Genomic DNA, 16,772 nt, shown 5'->3' with positions numbered 1-16,772 from the left:
ACATCTGTGGAGAAAGAAAAGAGTGACATCAGACTTTGATGCCATTGTAAAGATGGATGATCAACTGCATTATTCGCATTAAGCTAAGATGTGGTGCAAAAAGAGGTAGGTTTGGTTTCATTATTGTCTGTAATGCATCATTATGATGATATAATTATTATGATAAAGGTTTCATGTTTATTTATACAAACATTTATCTCTATTATAGCTGTTCGCTTCTTAAGAGTTTATAGCCAGCCCTCCCATACAATGTACATACCCAGAAGTGGCCCTCCGGCCCTTCCTGTTCTATTCAACTCCACGTTCCCATTCTTTCCCATATCCCTTGTGCCCAAGAATCTATCGATCTAAGTCTTGAATATATTCAACAACTGACTATTCAAAGTCCAGTCTTGTACATCTGGGTCTGTTGTAACCAAATAGCTAACAATCTTCAGTCAATGCCCGTTCTAAGACACAAGTCAAATGTTGAATGACTCAGATTTTTCCCAGTGATGTTGTGGTGGGGGCAGGGCCATAAAATGTGCCAGCCATTCAAAAGTTGATTGACTTTGGTGGGACCTTAAAATCCTGCCAGTGCAAAATTCTGCCCAAAATGTCTAAATGCAATTCTTGTAATGCAAAAACTTCATGCTCTTCTTATTTAAAAGCGAACACAGCTGCAACTACAAATGGTTGACAAAAGGGCCGTTCTTAGAAGTATCTGAAGGGCTGTACCATATCATGTTTTCTGTCATAGCAAACTATGCAACAATTGGCAAACGTTTGTTTCGATAGCTATTTTAACTTTTCCTCTAGTCTGATACTTCAAATGAAACTAGTACTGATAGAATCACAGTTTTGAATTGATCCTGTCCAAAGTTGCTGTCCACTAGATGTCTCAAAGAATTTTACAATCAATGAAGCAATTTTGAAGTGTAGTCACTATTCCAATGTAGGAAACACGACAGTCGATTTGCACACAACAAGCTCGCACACATGCCAGATCATCTGTTTTAGGAATGTTGATTGATAAAGACACCAGGGATAACTCCTTGTTCGTCTGTGAAATTGTGCCATGTGACCTTTTAAGTCCATCTTAGAGGACAGGCATGGCCTTGGTTTCATGTCTTATCAGCAAGTCAGCACCTCTGACAGTACAGCACTCCCTTAGAGCTGCGCTAGAGGGCCAGCCTTGATTTTTGTGCTCAAGTCCTGGAGTGGGACTTAAACCCACAATTTTCTGACTCAGACTGAATCACAGCTGATGCTATTTACCCCGAAGGAAAAGCACATCTTTGGTAAGGACCATTCCATCAATAAGCATCGGTGGGAAGAGGAAGAGGAAACCATTCCTGACCATTGCTTTACTGAAGAACTGAGTCACTTTCTTTTAAAGGGTATAAAGCTCCCACGCAACCTCAAAGCTGGGCCTTCAAAAATTACAGAACTAACGTACTCATAACAACTCTATTCTAGATGAGCTATATGTCAGCCTATCCATTTTCCAATTACTTTCTCTTAAGTGATCTACCGCTAAAATAATGCAAAGAATCTTGAGTGATTTACAATCATTGGTTCCACATCCAGAAAACGTCCAGTGTGTGGCAAGGTGGGTGCCCCTTCAGAATGGAATTGAAAGCACAGGTCACAAAAAAAAGACTGCATTCTCAGGATACCGTGCAAATGAGAATACATTTTGTGCCAGGCTTAACTTGCTGGTAGTAGTGCAGATGCCTCTGCGGCAATAGAGGATAATGGCAATTCAAGCTGACAGGCAGTGAATAGTGGAGCGCCGCAAGGATCGGTGCTGGGGCCTCAGCTACTTGCAAGCTACATTAATGACTTAGATGAAGAAACAGACAGTAATGTATCAAAGTTTTTCTAATGATATCAAGCTAGGTGGGAAGGCAAGCTGTGTAGAGGACACAGAGAGGTTGCAAAGAGATATAGACAGGTTAAGTGAGCGGACAACAATATGGCTGATGCAATAAAATGAAGGGACGTGTGAACTTATTCACTTTGGTTGTAAGAATAGAAAATAATATTTTTTTTAAGGGTGTGAAATTTGTGTATGCTCATATAAGAAACTCAAAGAGTTAGCATGCAGGTGCAGCAAAAGCCATGTTGGCTTTTGCTGCAAGTGGATTGGAGCACAAGGATAAATAAATCTTATTACAATTGTACACATCTGGAGTATTGTGTGTCATTTTGGCCTCCACATTTACGAAAGTATATACTTGCATCGGAGGTGGTACAGCAAAGGTTCACTGAATTGGTCCTTAGGATGACAGGGTTGTCTTCTCATGAGAGGCTAAGTAAATTGGGCTTATATTCTCTGCAGTTTAGAATATTGAGAGGTGATCTCATTGAAACCTACAAAATTCTGAAGGGGCTTGATAAGGTAGACACTGAGAGATTGTTACCACTTATCGGGGAGTCTAAAACACAGGGACACCGTAGATAAAGGGGAACCAGTTTATGTAGTATACCTGGATTTCCAAAAGGCATTCAATAAAGTGCCACATAATAGGGTCATAGGCAACAAAAGGGTTCATGGAGTTGGGGGTAACATTTTAACATCACAATAAGGGGCCAATCATTTAGGATGGAAATGAGGAGAAATTACTTCACAAAAAGGGTTGTGAATATTTGAAATGCTCTACACCAGAGGGTTATGGATGCTCTATCGTTGAATTTAACACTGGGATAGACAGACTTTTGGTCTCTCAGGGAATTAAGGGGTATCGAGAGCAGGTGAAAAAATGGAGTTGAAGCCTAAGATCAGCCATGATCATGTTGAATAGCGGAGCAGGCTCAACAGGCCATACGGTCTATCCCTGCTCCTACTTCATGTTCTTGTATCAATAACAAAGGCTTCATACACTTCATACCTCTTAAACTTGTCCAAGTAAACATTGAAACATTGACATAAGAGATCACAGAAAATTTATTATAACCGCTTAAAGATTTCAATCAAGAAACGTCAGAAATTCATTTTAGTTGTCAAGTCAGAACCTCCTGGTGAGCTAATGTTTAACATAAGGATTAAGATAATAGGCTGAATTGATCACAGTGGCGCGGCTCATGGAAATGACACTGGAAGCGGGTGTCATTTCCATTTGTGTTACGCTAATTAAGGAATGCAGGGGGACCAATAGATTGCAGAGAGGACAATGTCAGAAGCTGGAACCAGTATCAAAAGCCTAGTACCTTCTCCCACTTTGTACTACCATTTGGCGATTCCTTTTCTGCACCACCCTTCCTGCCACAGTAAACTGACTATCCTGATGGCTTTGTCAGAGAGCCAGCACTTACCCCAATCTCCTTGCCATCCCCCATTCTGCCACCTCATTTCACCAGGCAGGGCTTCAAATTTCTGTAGTTCACATGCTCCCTTGATAAAATCAGGTTGTAAACAGTTGTGCTATAAATTATCCATTTACTTCTAAGGTGAAAGGGAGTTGAGACCAAAGGCAGCTAATTAGCAACTCTACCGAGTAACAAGGCTAGTGTAAGAGCTTGCAGAAAATTGGGAATGAGCTGAACAGAAATCCTGAATTACAACAACAAATTGAGATTGTGCCTTTTGAAAACATCCACGGTGTATTATTATACATAGTGGCTGAAGGGATATTAGTTGCTGATGGTTTGAATTGGGCACAAATTGTAACCCTCCCCTATTTGGGAGGCAGACTTGCTTCTAAGGCACTGAAAAAACTGAGAGCAATGATTCAATCTATAATCAATTGATTTCAAGTTGTCAGGGGGAAGCAGGCAGAGGAAGCCATTTTTGAGATTAGGTTACAGGTTTCCCTACAATCTTGCACCTAAAGGAAAGACAGTGCTGATTATATTATTGACCACACAGAAGGTGGGTGGGTGCTCATGCTTAGATTGACTGAGTTCATGAGGATTTAAAGGAGGCTGAAAGTTTTGCCTAGCTTGAGCTAGAGCAAAAGAATCTATAGTGTAACTCTCACAGTGCAAGTCAGTCAGGAATCAGAAGTTACCCAACTGGAAAAGTAAAAAAGGAAACAAGCCATCGGGAGTGGAGAATTATTTTAGACTGGGTACCTGGAGGATGAACTGTCCACTTACAGGACAGTGTAACATATAACTGTAGCAGGTAATTTGTGGTTGTGCTAACTCTTTTTTGTAGTTCATAAGTTGCTTATGAAAAGAAAATAGTGTTTAGTCAATAGAGTTTTTAGTCATTTGTTACCATAGAAATTTTTAAAACATGAAATCTTGAAGTATTATTCTTAAGCTATTAACTGGAAGTTCAAATTTCTCTTTAAAAGTTATCAGTCTGTATAACAAGATCATAACAACATGAAAACATAAGCTGGACAGGATGAATGCACTACATCTAGTGGACTTTATCATCGCTGTATGGGCCTAAACCATTCAACCAATGTGGCACAGACATCAAATAAATCTTTTGTGTGAAAAGTAAAATTTTTACATATTCAACTTTTAACCCAAAAACATAACACAAAACAAAACCAACGAAAAACTCTCTGGTAGATGTTGTAAGGTTTAAAGAGGGAGCTACCGTTTTAATGTCACTAGGACAGATTAAAAAAGCATGAGAATCTTTAAGGAATGAAAATACATACATACAAATATAAGAATTAGGAGTGGGAGTAGGCCATTTTTCCCCTTGAGCCTGATCCACAATTCAGTAAGATCATGGCTGATCTGATTGCAGCCCCAAAGCCACTTTCCTACCTAACCCTGATACCCTTCACTCCCTTGTTAGTCAAGAATCTATCTACCTCTGCCTTAAAAATATTCAATGACCCTGTGATTCCACAGACTCATGGCCCTTTGAGAGAAAATTTCTCCTCATCTCCATCTTAAATGGGAGACCCCTTATTTTTAAACTGTATCCCCTAGTTCTGGCCTCTCCCACAGAGGGAAACATCCTCTCAGCATCCACTCTGTCAAGTTCCTTCAAGATCTCATATGTTTCAATAAGATTACTTCTCATTCTTCTAAACTCAAATGGATATTAACATAACCTGTCCAACCTTTCTTCATAAGATAACCCTGTCATCCCAGGAATCAGTCGAATGAATCTTCTCTGAACTGTTTCTAATGCAATATGTCCTTTCTTAAATAAAGAGACAAAAACTGTACAGAATACTATAGATGTGTCTCACCAATGCACCGTACAACTGTAGCAATACATCCCTACTTGCATATTCCATTCCCCTTGCCATAGACAACAATATTCTATTTGTCTTCTTGACCACGTACTCTACCTGCATACTAACTTTTTGTGATTCATGCACCAAGACACCTAGATTCCTCTCTATCTCAGAGTTCTGAAATCTCTCTCCATTTAGATAATCTGCCGTTCTTCTATTCTTCCTGCCAAAGTGGACAAGTTCACATTTTCCCATATTTTACTCCATCTGCCAAATGTTTGCTCACTCACTTAACCTATCTATACTCCTTTGCAGACTCCTTTCGTCCTCTTTACAAATTAATTTCCAACCTAGCTTTGTGTCATCTTCAAAATTTGCAACTATAATTATTAAGCTATAATTAATTACCTCATGTAAATGTCAACTTTGAAGTTATAGTTTCCTTTATCATAAATGTGTGTTATCCCAAGCCAATGTGCATATTGTGTTAACTGTCTAATAGGTGGACATCCATTTACCAAATCAGGCAGAAGACATTCTGTGAATCACAACTGTTTTATGGTTAAACACGAGTTCAATACAAATACCAGTTTTCACTCTTCCTTTCTGGATCCTTACCTTGTCCGAAAGAAAAATTCCCTCAAATGGGGAAAAACCTAGCTCTTAAGCACAGACTACAATGGGCATCACCTGCTGTCAATTTACTCTGAAGCTTGTCCTGGTTTACTCTTAAAAGGGACCTGCATTTCTAATACTGTCATTAATAATAAGTCTATAGTGATGCAGGAAAAAAGTAATGTTGTGGAAAGGTCAGGAATGGTACAGAATTAGTGCTGGTGTGCAAGGTGAACCTCTGCATTGGTGCTTGAAGGAAAAATTCATTTCCAACACCAGTTGGTAGTCAATAGACACTATTGCAAATCAAAAGGTCACAAGTTCAAAATGCAACTTTAGCTGGTACTCAAACATATCAGTCTTAAAAGCAGTTTGCATTTCACCATTGCTAATGCTTATTCCTCAAGTGATAAAATACAGTGGGGAGAAATAGCAATGAGAAATCAAAATGGACAGGATGCAAATAAAATCCGCATAATGCCCAACTGAGATATATCACACATCTGTAATTCAGTAGCCATCCAAAGACAAACTAATTTTTGTAATTTATCAAGGAAGAAACATAAATATGCACACTCCTATCAGATATAGTTAGTTATATGATGAAGCAATTAGCAAAATGTAGATTGTGGTGATTTGCCAAGGGTTTCTTGCAATCGCCACTTTGACTTTGGTAGTAAACACTATCCAATTTTTCTGGAGTTTCCATGTGACTATAAATTCTATCCCAAATAATTATTTCTAGAAGCTTCCTGACCACTGAAGTTAAACTAACTGGTCTGTAATTGCTGGACTTACCCTTACAACAAGCTTTTTTGGACAAGGGTGTAACGTTTGCTATTCTCCAGTCCTCTGGCACCTCCCCTGAGTATAGGGAAGACTGAAAGATTATGGCCAGTGCCCCTGTAATTTCCACTCTCACTTCCTTCAATATTTTTGGATGCATCTCATCCAGTCCTTGTCAACTTTAAGTATCGACAGTTTATCCAATACCTCCTCCTTGTCAATTTTGAACCCTTCTAATGACAGTGTTTCCTCCTCTGTCACCATGGCCTGGGTAGCATCTGCTTTTTTGGTAAAGACAGATGCAAAGTATTCATTTAACACCTCAGCCATGCCCCCTGCCTCCATGTGTAAATCCCCTTTTTGATCCCTAATCACCCCTACTCATCCTTTTACCCCCCTTTTACTATTTATGTGCTTACAGAAGACTTTGGGGTTCCCCTTTATGTTGGCTGCCAGTCTTTTCTCAATCTCTCTTTGCTTCTCTTATTTGCTTCATCACCTCTCATCTGAATTTACTGAATTCAGCTTGGTTCTTAATTATATTTTCTACCTGACACCTGTCATAAGCACACTTTTTCTTCTTTATCTTAATTTCTATCTCCTTTTTCATCCAGGGAGCTTCTGGGTTTGTCTGCGCTACCTTTCCCTTTTAAGGGAATATACCTTGTCTGTGGCCAAACCATTTCTTTTTTGAACGTAGACCATTGTTCAGCTAATTTTCCCACCAGCCTTTGGTTCTAGTCTGTCCAGCCCAGCTCCGTTCTGGCCCCATTGAGGTCTGCTCCACATGTCATGAAAGAATAATAATTTTCATCATATTTTTCTGGTTCATTGTGAAGTAGGTTTATGGGGGTAAGTATAGTCGGGTCTGTCTGTGTGTGATTTAATTACATTTGGAGTCAAGTAGACAGTAAGCTTTAACTCATCAAAAGAAGCCAGGTGCTTGGCATGCTAATGAATAAACATGGATGCTGTTTTAACATGTAAGGTGAGAAGGGAATTTTCATTTTTAGATAGATGAAGGGAGATTTGGATTTCAAAGAGATTTTAGTCTGTTTACAACTAGCCAGATAAGCAAGGCTAAGGAATGCTTATTTTTTCCCAAAGGTTACTGACAGTGAATAGCAGCAACATGAAAATGTTTATATTGTGAGGAAGATGCAGTTTCAAAGACATATGAAACAACAGAATTTACATCTTAAAAAGCGAGAAACATATATAAAGGAGAATGGGGCTATGTGTCAGGAGAAGGCCCTGTGAGGTCTAACAGAAGTGTGTGAAATAGCCTTAATGAAGCCTCCAGCATTTGTGCTTAAACCTGCTGTCTACCGAAACTGAAGCTGGAGAAAGTCATTTGAAATTCCACTATCCAAGTTATTGCGTTAATTTGCTGGATCAGTTTAAAATTTAAAATGTATTTTTAGACCGGCGCCTTAAAGGGGGTGTAACTGGGAGTTAGGTTAATTAGGAATTCTAGGAGTTATTATAGTAGAAATATATAGTCTTATGTGTGTGCTTGAAATCTTTCCTGTTGTTAATAAATATTTTAATTTAACTTTTTAAAAAATCTCTAAAAGTCTCGGTGGACTTATTACTTCTCAATTCAGTGCACGCATTTCGAAATAAATACAAATTGCAAAACCTTTGTAACAGCGCAACCAAGTTTCCCTTGTGGATTTGGTCCACCTGGCACATATCATCTGCCGCATCATAACACCCAGTTAATTATTCTTACACTGGATTGCCTCTTGTCCTTTTCTACCATCATCCTGAACCTTATGATACAATGATCACTGTCTCCTAAATGTTCTCTCACTGACAGTTGATCCACTTGCCCTAACTCATTTCCAGGAATCTTCTCTAACAGTGCCTCTTTTCTTGTTTGATTGGACACATACTCCTGTAGAAAATTTGCCTGGACACACTCCAGGAATTCTTACCCCTCTCTGCCCTTTACACTAACGCTATCCTAGTCTATATTCGGGTAATTAAAGGCCCCCATTATAACTAATCTATAATGTTTGCACATCTCTGTAATTTTACTGCAGATTTGTTCTTCTACATCCTTCCCACTAATTGACAGCCTATAGACTACACTGGGCAATATAATTGCACCCTTTTTGATCCTTAGCTCTAGCCAAATTGATTCTGTCCTTGAACCCTCTGGGACAATACTCTTTCTCCAGCACTGCAATGTTCTCCTTAACCAATACCCACGCCTCCTCCTTTTCTTCCTGCCCTATCTTTCCTGAACACCTTGCACCCAGGAATATTTAACACCCAGTCCTGTCCTTCCTTGGGTCAGGTATCTGTTATCGCCACAACATCATAATTCTGCATGGCAATCTGTGCCTGGAACTCGCCAATCTTATTTACTATACTCAGTGCATTCACATATATGTATTATAACTCTGATTTAGACTTCATTTCTTTCTCTCTCACTCTAACTCTGCCTATTAACTTACTATTCTCTGCTCTACTGCTATCCGTCTCTCCCAGTATTTTGTGCACCTTGGTATTACTCTCTAATATTCTCTCCTGGTTCCCACGCCCCTGCTGAACTAGTTCAAAGTCACCCCAATAGCACTAGGAAAACGCCCCGCAAGGAACTCAGTCCTGGCTCTATTCAGGTGCAACCCATCCAGCTTGTACAGGTGCCATCTCCCCCACAGTCAGTCCTAGTGACCCGAGTCCAAAGCCCTCCCTCCTACAGCATCTTTCCAGCCACGCATTCATCTGCCCTGTCCTCCTATTTCTGTACTCACTTGCACGTGGCACTGGGAGTAATCCAGAGATTAATACTTTTGAGGTCCTGCTTGCTAATTTTCTACCTAGCTCCTTAAATGCCGCCTGCATGACCACATCCCCCTTCCTACCTAAGTCATTGGTACCAACATGGACCATGGCCTCTGGCTGTTCACGCTCCCCCAGAACAATGTCCTGCAGCTGCACAGTGACATCCTTGACCCTGACACCAGGGACACAACATACCATCCTGGAGTCACGTCTACGGCCGCAGAAATGCCTGTTTGTTCTCTAAATAATGAATCTCCTATCACTATTGCTCTTCCTTTCTTCTTCATCCCTACTGTACAGCCGAGCCACTCGTGGTGCCACAAACTTGGGTCTAACTTCACTCCTCAGAGGAACCACGTCTTCACCTGTATCCAAGACAGTAAACCGATTAGCGAGTGGGACCCCAGGGGTCTCCTGCACTACCTGCCTGGTTGGGCTGCCTGGGGGTCACCTATTCCCTTTCTCCCTCCATGCTCCAATTATGTGGTGTGACTGCCTCTTTCAACGTGCTATCCACGCAGATCTCAGCCTCCTGGATGCATCACAGTACCTTCAGCCACCGCTCGAGCTTTGAAACCCACAGCTCAAGTTTCTGCAGCCAGAAGCAATTCCTGCACATGTGGTTGTCTAGCTCACCAGTAGTAACCACAACTCCCCACACATTACAAAACATACATTCCACATGACCAAGCTGCCCTGCCATGTCTTATCTTTACTTCCTCTATGGTAACTTCATTTTACTTTGGTTTACTTATATTACTTTAGGTTACTGGCCCTGACTTCACCGTATTCCTGGTGTTTCTTACTCAAATCCAAGTAGCACCTTCTTTAAAAATTATATACTTTTCTAATTTACAGCTATTTAAAGACACTCCCTAATAGCAGTTTCTTACCAACCAATGAAATTATGGTTTTCCTGTGATGTCACTGCTTGATTTTTATTTCAAACTCAGCTCCGAAGGTGAGGTTTACACCCAGGTAAGTTTCTGCTCAACTGCTCCTGTCCCTACTTAGAATAATTCCTATGTATAACACAACTCTTTCCCTCATGCACCAAATTCCCATGTGAGCCTAATTCGCTACTCACTGGGTTCTCACTCCAGTGTAGTTGCCTGTTTCCTCACGCACCCATTACTGATTTGTTGAATTCAAGCCAATTGAAAATGAATATTCTTCTTTGAAGGCTAAATTACTTCAAATTTCGAGCATTTTGACAAACTAAAACAGTATTGTTCTGCCATCCACTGTAATGTTGTAATAGTGTTCTATTCTAGATCGCCAGGTGGTGAAGGGTAGAACCGGAGCCTGATTTTTACACACCTATAAGCTTTTATTTAAAAGAGTTACACTTTACAAAAATGCACCTCCAAACTCAGCAACTGCAGTTTCACCGTGCACAAGTGACTTCCAGCTAATACCTGAATACAAATAAAACACTCAATATACAATTAACAAGTTGCATATAAGATCATTTGTACTATCGAGAAAATAATCAGAAATGGGATGGCAGAAAATTCCCATGTTGAATTAACTTCTGAAAATACATAAGAACAACTAAATAAATGCAAAACGCATGATTTAGAAAATTGTAGAAAATACTGTACCACAAAGAATAGAAATGCTCCCATTCAATGTGATTCCAAAACAAATTCTGATTGTGTTTCTCTAGGATTTCTACACAATTGGGAAGCTTCCAAAGTAGTCACTAAAATTCCCAAATTGCTTCGTGGTTATTTTGTTGCTGCTCAATGTCTCAAGCCAAAAGAAAGCTACAGAAGTAGTGAGATCAAGTAAGGAAATTAGAACAGCAAGGAAAATAAAATAATAAAGCAATTAAGGGGAGAAACAGCTAAGAAGCAAAGTGAAAAAAAATAGTAAGAGATTTGAAAATATAGTCTGCAAAATTGCATGGAGAAAATTCATTTATTCATATTTTGCTTGGTGTATTCACATTTCATGCATACTGAGTAAACAGGTGTGGAGAAAATAGAGGAAAATGGTGCACAGCAAAAGTCTTCATCACAAGGGTGCACAGTAACACATAGATTGTTTGTTTGTATACTGATATAAATAATTGTTTCCATGACTCAAAAACACACATTTTAAGGTTCGAGTGGCTTTCCGTTGCAGTATTTAAAATGTAATTTATATTTATTTGTTAACTACTTTCTACTATTTTGAAAATATTGGCTTTAGTTGAACCAATACCAACCAAAACTGATTGTGTTGGTGCAAGGACCCAGACAGCACAGGTTTGCATGTGAAAATACACCCATTACCCAGTCTACATTTTCCAGTACTATCAACACTATCAATAACTGTGCAGGGATATATTGTGCAGAATGCTTTTGCTGCATATGTTAATTAAAACATTGCACTGCATGAACTGTAGATTATGCCAAATATATAGCTCCTCAATAACGAGCATAGAGCAGTAAGCTTACCGTCTTGTCTGCTCTGTTTTTTCAGCAGCCATCTCTCCACTGTTTCAATATTAACATTTTCTGCCACAAATTCATCGAGTACATTTGAATGAAGGGATAAGTACGACTTTACTTTTTCATCTGTCAGACCTGCAAAGGTAAAAGACAATAAGAGTAAGAGAGTGCAAGCACTCCCTAAAGCTGTGCATAAAATCTGGAATAGATGCCCTCGAGATCATTTCTGCAGGAAAGGCATCCTGACCATACCAATTCCTGGTTGATCAATAGAAATCCAAAGAACGTTGCGGGCAACGAAAAGAGAGGGTGAAACTCCAACTAGTCACATGAAAACTTGTAGGTACATTGCATGACAAGAATATTATTTACAGAACTACAGCCTTGCACCATTATCAAAAATTGTGTACAGGTCATTCTAAAATGGAAAAGTCTAGAGCCATTTTGAAAATTATAAGGGTGATTTTTTTCCTCTTTGGCATTCCCAAAGCACCATGAAGAAAACAAAAGAAATAGAGACCAATTAAGTCAGGTCTCCATCGTCATTGCACTAACTCATGACTTCCTGGGCTTCCCAAATTGACAACATGGGACAAGTGCCTAGAGTTTGGCATCCCTTAAGAAATCTAGCTCTAGAACTTGTCTCAGGAAGCTTGTACCTGTGAAGTGGTGGTTGTGCAGTGATCCTGGCTAAAACACAAAAACTTTATCAGCAAGTATTTTAACCTCTTCTCAGACAATCTTAAGGTCAGTGTCCAGGGTTGCAGCTGCAGATCTCTTAGGCCAGCAGTTATGCTTCAAATTCCTGTTCTGCTTTCCACTGCAAAACCCAATCAATGGTTGGGCCTGCCCCAGGAGTGCACCAAGCCTTGCAAATAGCCCAGGAAATGTAAAGTCACATGATCTACTTCCTTCCTCCTTTGAGAACACAGCATTACTGAGGTATGCTGTGCCTGTCAGTCATCCATATAGGGAAATCTATCCTATAGGCCCTGCCACAGGGTGGGACTGAGTTGGTTCTCAAATTGGCTTGTACTGCTTATCCAGCTTGACAGAACACAGTAACTCTGAATATGAATCAATTTCAAATATGCAACTGCCTAAATGAATACAATGGCTTAATGTCCTGGAATTTAAAAGGTTAACAGCTAATTCCATCAAAGTTTTCAAGATATTAAGGGGAACTGATTGGATAAATAGAAAGTATTTCTTCTGGTATAGGAATCTAGGATTAGGGGACATTGCCTAAAAATTAGTCAGACCTTTCAGGAGTGAAGTTAGGAAACACTTCTACACACAAAGGTTGGTAGATGTTTCTAACACATTTCTGCAAATGGCAGTTAATGCTTGATCAATTATAAATTTTAAATAGATAGATTTCTGTTAGCCAAAGGTATTAAGGGATAAGGAGCAAAGGTGGTTATATGAAGCAAGCTCACAGATAAGCTACAGATAGCAGAACACGATTGAGGGGCTAAGTGGCCTACTACTGCTCCCATATTAGAGTCCCAATGATCAACAGGTATGTATCTGATGGCAGGATCTGGCAAATGGTGTTCCTCACTGACCTGTATCTAGGATCTCAATTTTTCACCATATCTGGTCTTTCTCAAGTTTGCACAATGTTAGCAGGAACAGTAAATGGTGCATGCAGAAGGGGGGAGCAGGAAGTTGCAGAAACATACACAGGTGAAACATTACTTTGTAAAACTACAGTAGATTGGAGTTCATAATGGACAAGTGTGAGGTCATCCATTTTGGACTCAAGAAAGATAAATCAAGTGTTTTTTAAATGGTGAGGAATTAGGAAGTGTAGGTGCACAAAGATATTTAGGAATACCGATATACAAATCATTAAAGACTGGCAGATATGAAACACAATTAAAATGCTACTGTAATATTAGCCTTTACCTCAAGAGGGTTGGAATACAAAGGGGAGCTCATACACAGCCTCAGTCAAACCCTATCTGGAGTAATTTGTTGAGTTTTGGGCTCTGCACTAAGCAAGGACAAGGCCTCAGAGAATGTATCATGCAGACTCAACAGAATGATACTGGAGCTTGAAGCTGGGACAACAAAGTTTCATTAGATTAATTCCAGGGATGAGAGGGTTGTCCTATGATGAAAGGCTGAGTAAATTGGGCCTATACTCTTTGGAGCTTAGAAGAATGAGAGATGAGGTCATTGAAACACACATAAGAATCTGAAGGGGGTTGACAGGGTAGACACCAAGGGCAGAATTTTCCATTCTTGAAACTAAGTGGGTGGGTTCCGTAGCAAGTTTCCCGCTGGATAGCGTGGAGGGATATTGCACCCAATTTCACACTCAGAAGCTAATTAATTATGTACAGGTGAGTTTCTCTCCAAATCACATGGCAGGCTGGGAGCTGATTCGTCCACCCCACCATCACCTAACAGGGTCAACTATCCGGGCGCCATATTTAAACTCCACCCTCACTCTCTCCAGCCCAGCTATGTGAAGAAGATGTTTCCAGATGGCTGCCCCAAAGAAAAGAGCTGCCCTGAAGTTCAATAATGATTCCCTGGAGGCCCTCATCAATGGTGTGTGGCAATCCCGGAATGTCCTCTATCCCAGAGATGGCTCCAAGAGGGTAAATCAACCTCCAACTCACTCCAATCTCACCCTCTCATAATGGCATCATGCACTGAAAGGGTTAAACTGCTCAGGGATCTCACCCAATATTAGCGGGGGACAAATCACCATCGATTGTCTCACAGGCATGTTAACATCACAAGCATCTCATCTATCATGTTGCACAAACTCCATCCCCTTACTGGGGAAGATTCAGCACAAACAGTAGGCATGCGTGCTTCCCAACCTCTGCTCCATTCTTCTCATCATATTTCATTTATTTGTCTTCATGCAGGCCAAGCTTTTACATAACAGGAGGGAGAGACCCCAGACTGCAGGAAGGATGGCTGACATTCTGGACTGAATCAAATTTGAGGTGGATGCCGCTGAGTTGGCAGGTGAGGGCAGAGCCCACTCCTGTGGGGAAGGTGAGGTCAGCCTCTCAGCAAGCCAGTACAGATGAGCCCTCCATGGGTTGATCACATCCTGACATTCTCAGTGAGTGACATGAAATGTTGTATTCAGCTTGTTCATGAACTAATTCTATCTACTCTCTCCTACAGGCACCAGCAGGTCCTGACACACCACCAGACCCCATAAGCCCGAGCCCCCAGGACACCTCAAATGAGGAAGCTGAGGAGCCATTAGAGGACCCATCACTGCATTCAACTGCACCCTCAAACAGCGCAGAAACATACGACCTGGTGGGTCTTAGTTATAGAGTAGGCTCACATTCTGGGGAACACCTCTCGGGCATATCTACACAGCAGTCGGAGGCAGTGACAGTTCAGGTCTCTGGCACTTGAAGGACTGCTGGAGATCAAGCACCCGCTGAATCTGAGTCTGATGATGAGCCTCTGGAAACAGCCGTGTCACACATGCTGGAGATGCATGGACAGGTGGGAAGAAGATCAGGTAGAGTTGCGAGAGGCAGTCAACAGCCTAGAGTGAAGGATGGATAAAGTCCGTCTGTTCTCTCTGATGCTCCAACATGTGAGCATCTTGAGGTCTCCATGGGAAGGGTGGCAACTGCCTTGGAAGCCTGGGTCCAGCAGATCCTGCCGTATTTGCACTTGGAATTGCACTCCATCAATATAGACGTTGGTGGGATCCATCAGTGGCTAGGCAAGAGGGGGGTGGGCACCTTGATCTCCCTCCAGGAGCGCCTTCACCTCAGGGAGTCAGGCAGGAGCCCACAGGCATCCATAGGGAGGAGGACCAGCAGCTGGAGACTCCAGGGCCATCCACGCAGGTAACTCCGAGAGAGTCCAGCCGATCACAATCCCTCTGCCTGTGACCCCATCACCTTCAGCTATACAGGCGAGGAGGGTGCACCTGCCATACAGCAGGAGGCCCAAAGCAGGCCAGGGCCCTGCAGCTCTCGGCCTTCTAGAAGATGCCTGCCAAAGCAGGCTGCCGCCACCTCTGCTGCAGATGTCGAGGATACATAGCAGTAGAATTAGAAAAATTAAGAAGCTTTTAAATCACTTCTGGGTCATGGGTGCTCACTGTTAATATAATGTACCTTTGTAAATACATGTGCTGTTTAGGAGAATGGTCTTGTTATTTGAAAGCGTTGTACATATGCATCTATGTGCCCTCTTATTGCAAGGGTGATCCATGCTCCAATCTGTGATCGCTTCCCTTTGTGAGCCTCACACTCATGTGATGTGTAACTGAGTCATGATAACTACTTTACTCTTAAGTTTTATCAGGGAGATGTGTCAAACTCTTCACTGAAGTTTCAGCAAAATGCGTTAGCAATCATACTCTTTACAAGACAGCATGGAGCTAGGCATCTTCACTGGCCTTGGAGGGGTAGCTCTAACTGTCCCTCCAATTGCCTGTACCATAATCATCCTGAAATCGTGTGGCTATCAGTGTGGCACAGACACGTCTTCCACATTGTACTTCTTTGAGGGCATCCTCACATGGAAGCAGACTCTCATTTCCCCAATTCAGGTTCCTGCCCTTCCTTCTCTTCATCGTCCGAGGACCTCTACTCCAGGTTTCCCTCTGGTAAGGGATCCCCACTTTGAAGCACCAGGTTGTGAAGAACGCAACAGTCCACAATGATGTGGGGCATTCTCTATGGAAAGTACTACAGAGCCCCACCTGAGTGGTCCAAACATCAGAAGCTCATCTTCAGGATGCCAACAGTCTGCTCGATAATGGATCGTGTTGCCTTATGCGCTTTGTTGTATCTCTCCTCCAAGTGACTCAGAGGACAATGTTCTGCTGTCATGAGCCATCCTTTGAGTGGGTATCCCTTATCCCCAAGCAGCCATCCCTGTATTCCCTGAGGGCTTTCTAATATGTGAGGCACCTGGGAATGACTCAGGATGTATGTGTCATGGCAACTCTCTGGGTACCTGGCACAAATATGCATCATGTACTTCTGATGATTGC

General features: G+C 41.4%; 1 protein-coding gene across 1 annotated transcript in view; it reads right to left on the bottom strand.

Moving 5' to 3' along the window:
• The window catches only part of pde10a (phosphodiesterase 10A), a 414,859-nt gene extending 398,510 nt beyond the window's left edge, over window positions 1-16,349 (bottom strand). Inside the window, exons 1-2 of the mRNA XM_041207024.1 lie at window positions 16,214-16,349; window positions 11,777-11,905 (exon numbers count right to left, since the gene is read on the bottom strand). Coding sequence (XP_041062958.1) covers window positions 11,777-11,905; window positions 16,214-16,349 — 265 coding nt within the window. The remainder of the gene's footprint in view (window positions 1-11,776; window positions 11,906-16,213) is intronic.
• Between the last annotated feature and the right edge of the window lie 423 nt (window positions 16,350-16,772).

This window comes from Carcharodon carcharias, chromosome 2 (genome assembly GCF_017639515.1).
Source record: "Carcharodon carcharias isolate sCarCar2 chromosome 2, sCarCar2.pri, whole genome shotgun sequence".
Lineage (NCBI taxonomy): Eukaryota > Metazoa > Chordata > Chondrichthyes > Lamniformes > Lamnidae > Carcharodon > Carcharodon carcharias.
Note: the sequence above shows the minus strand (reverse complement) of the source record. Positions and strands in the feature narration are given on the sequence as shown.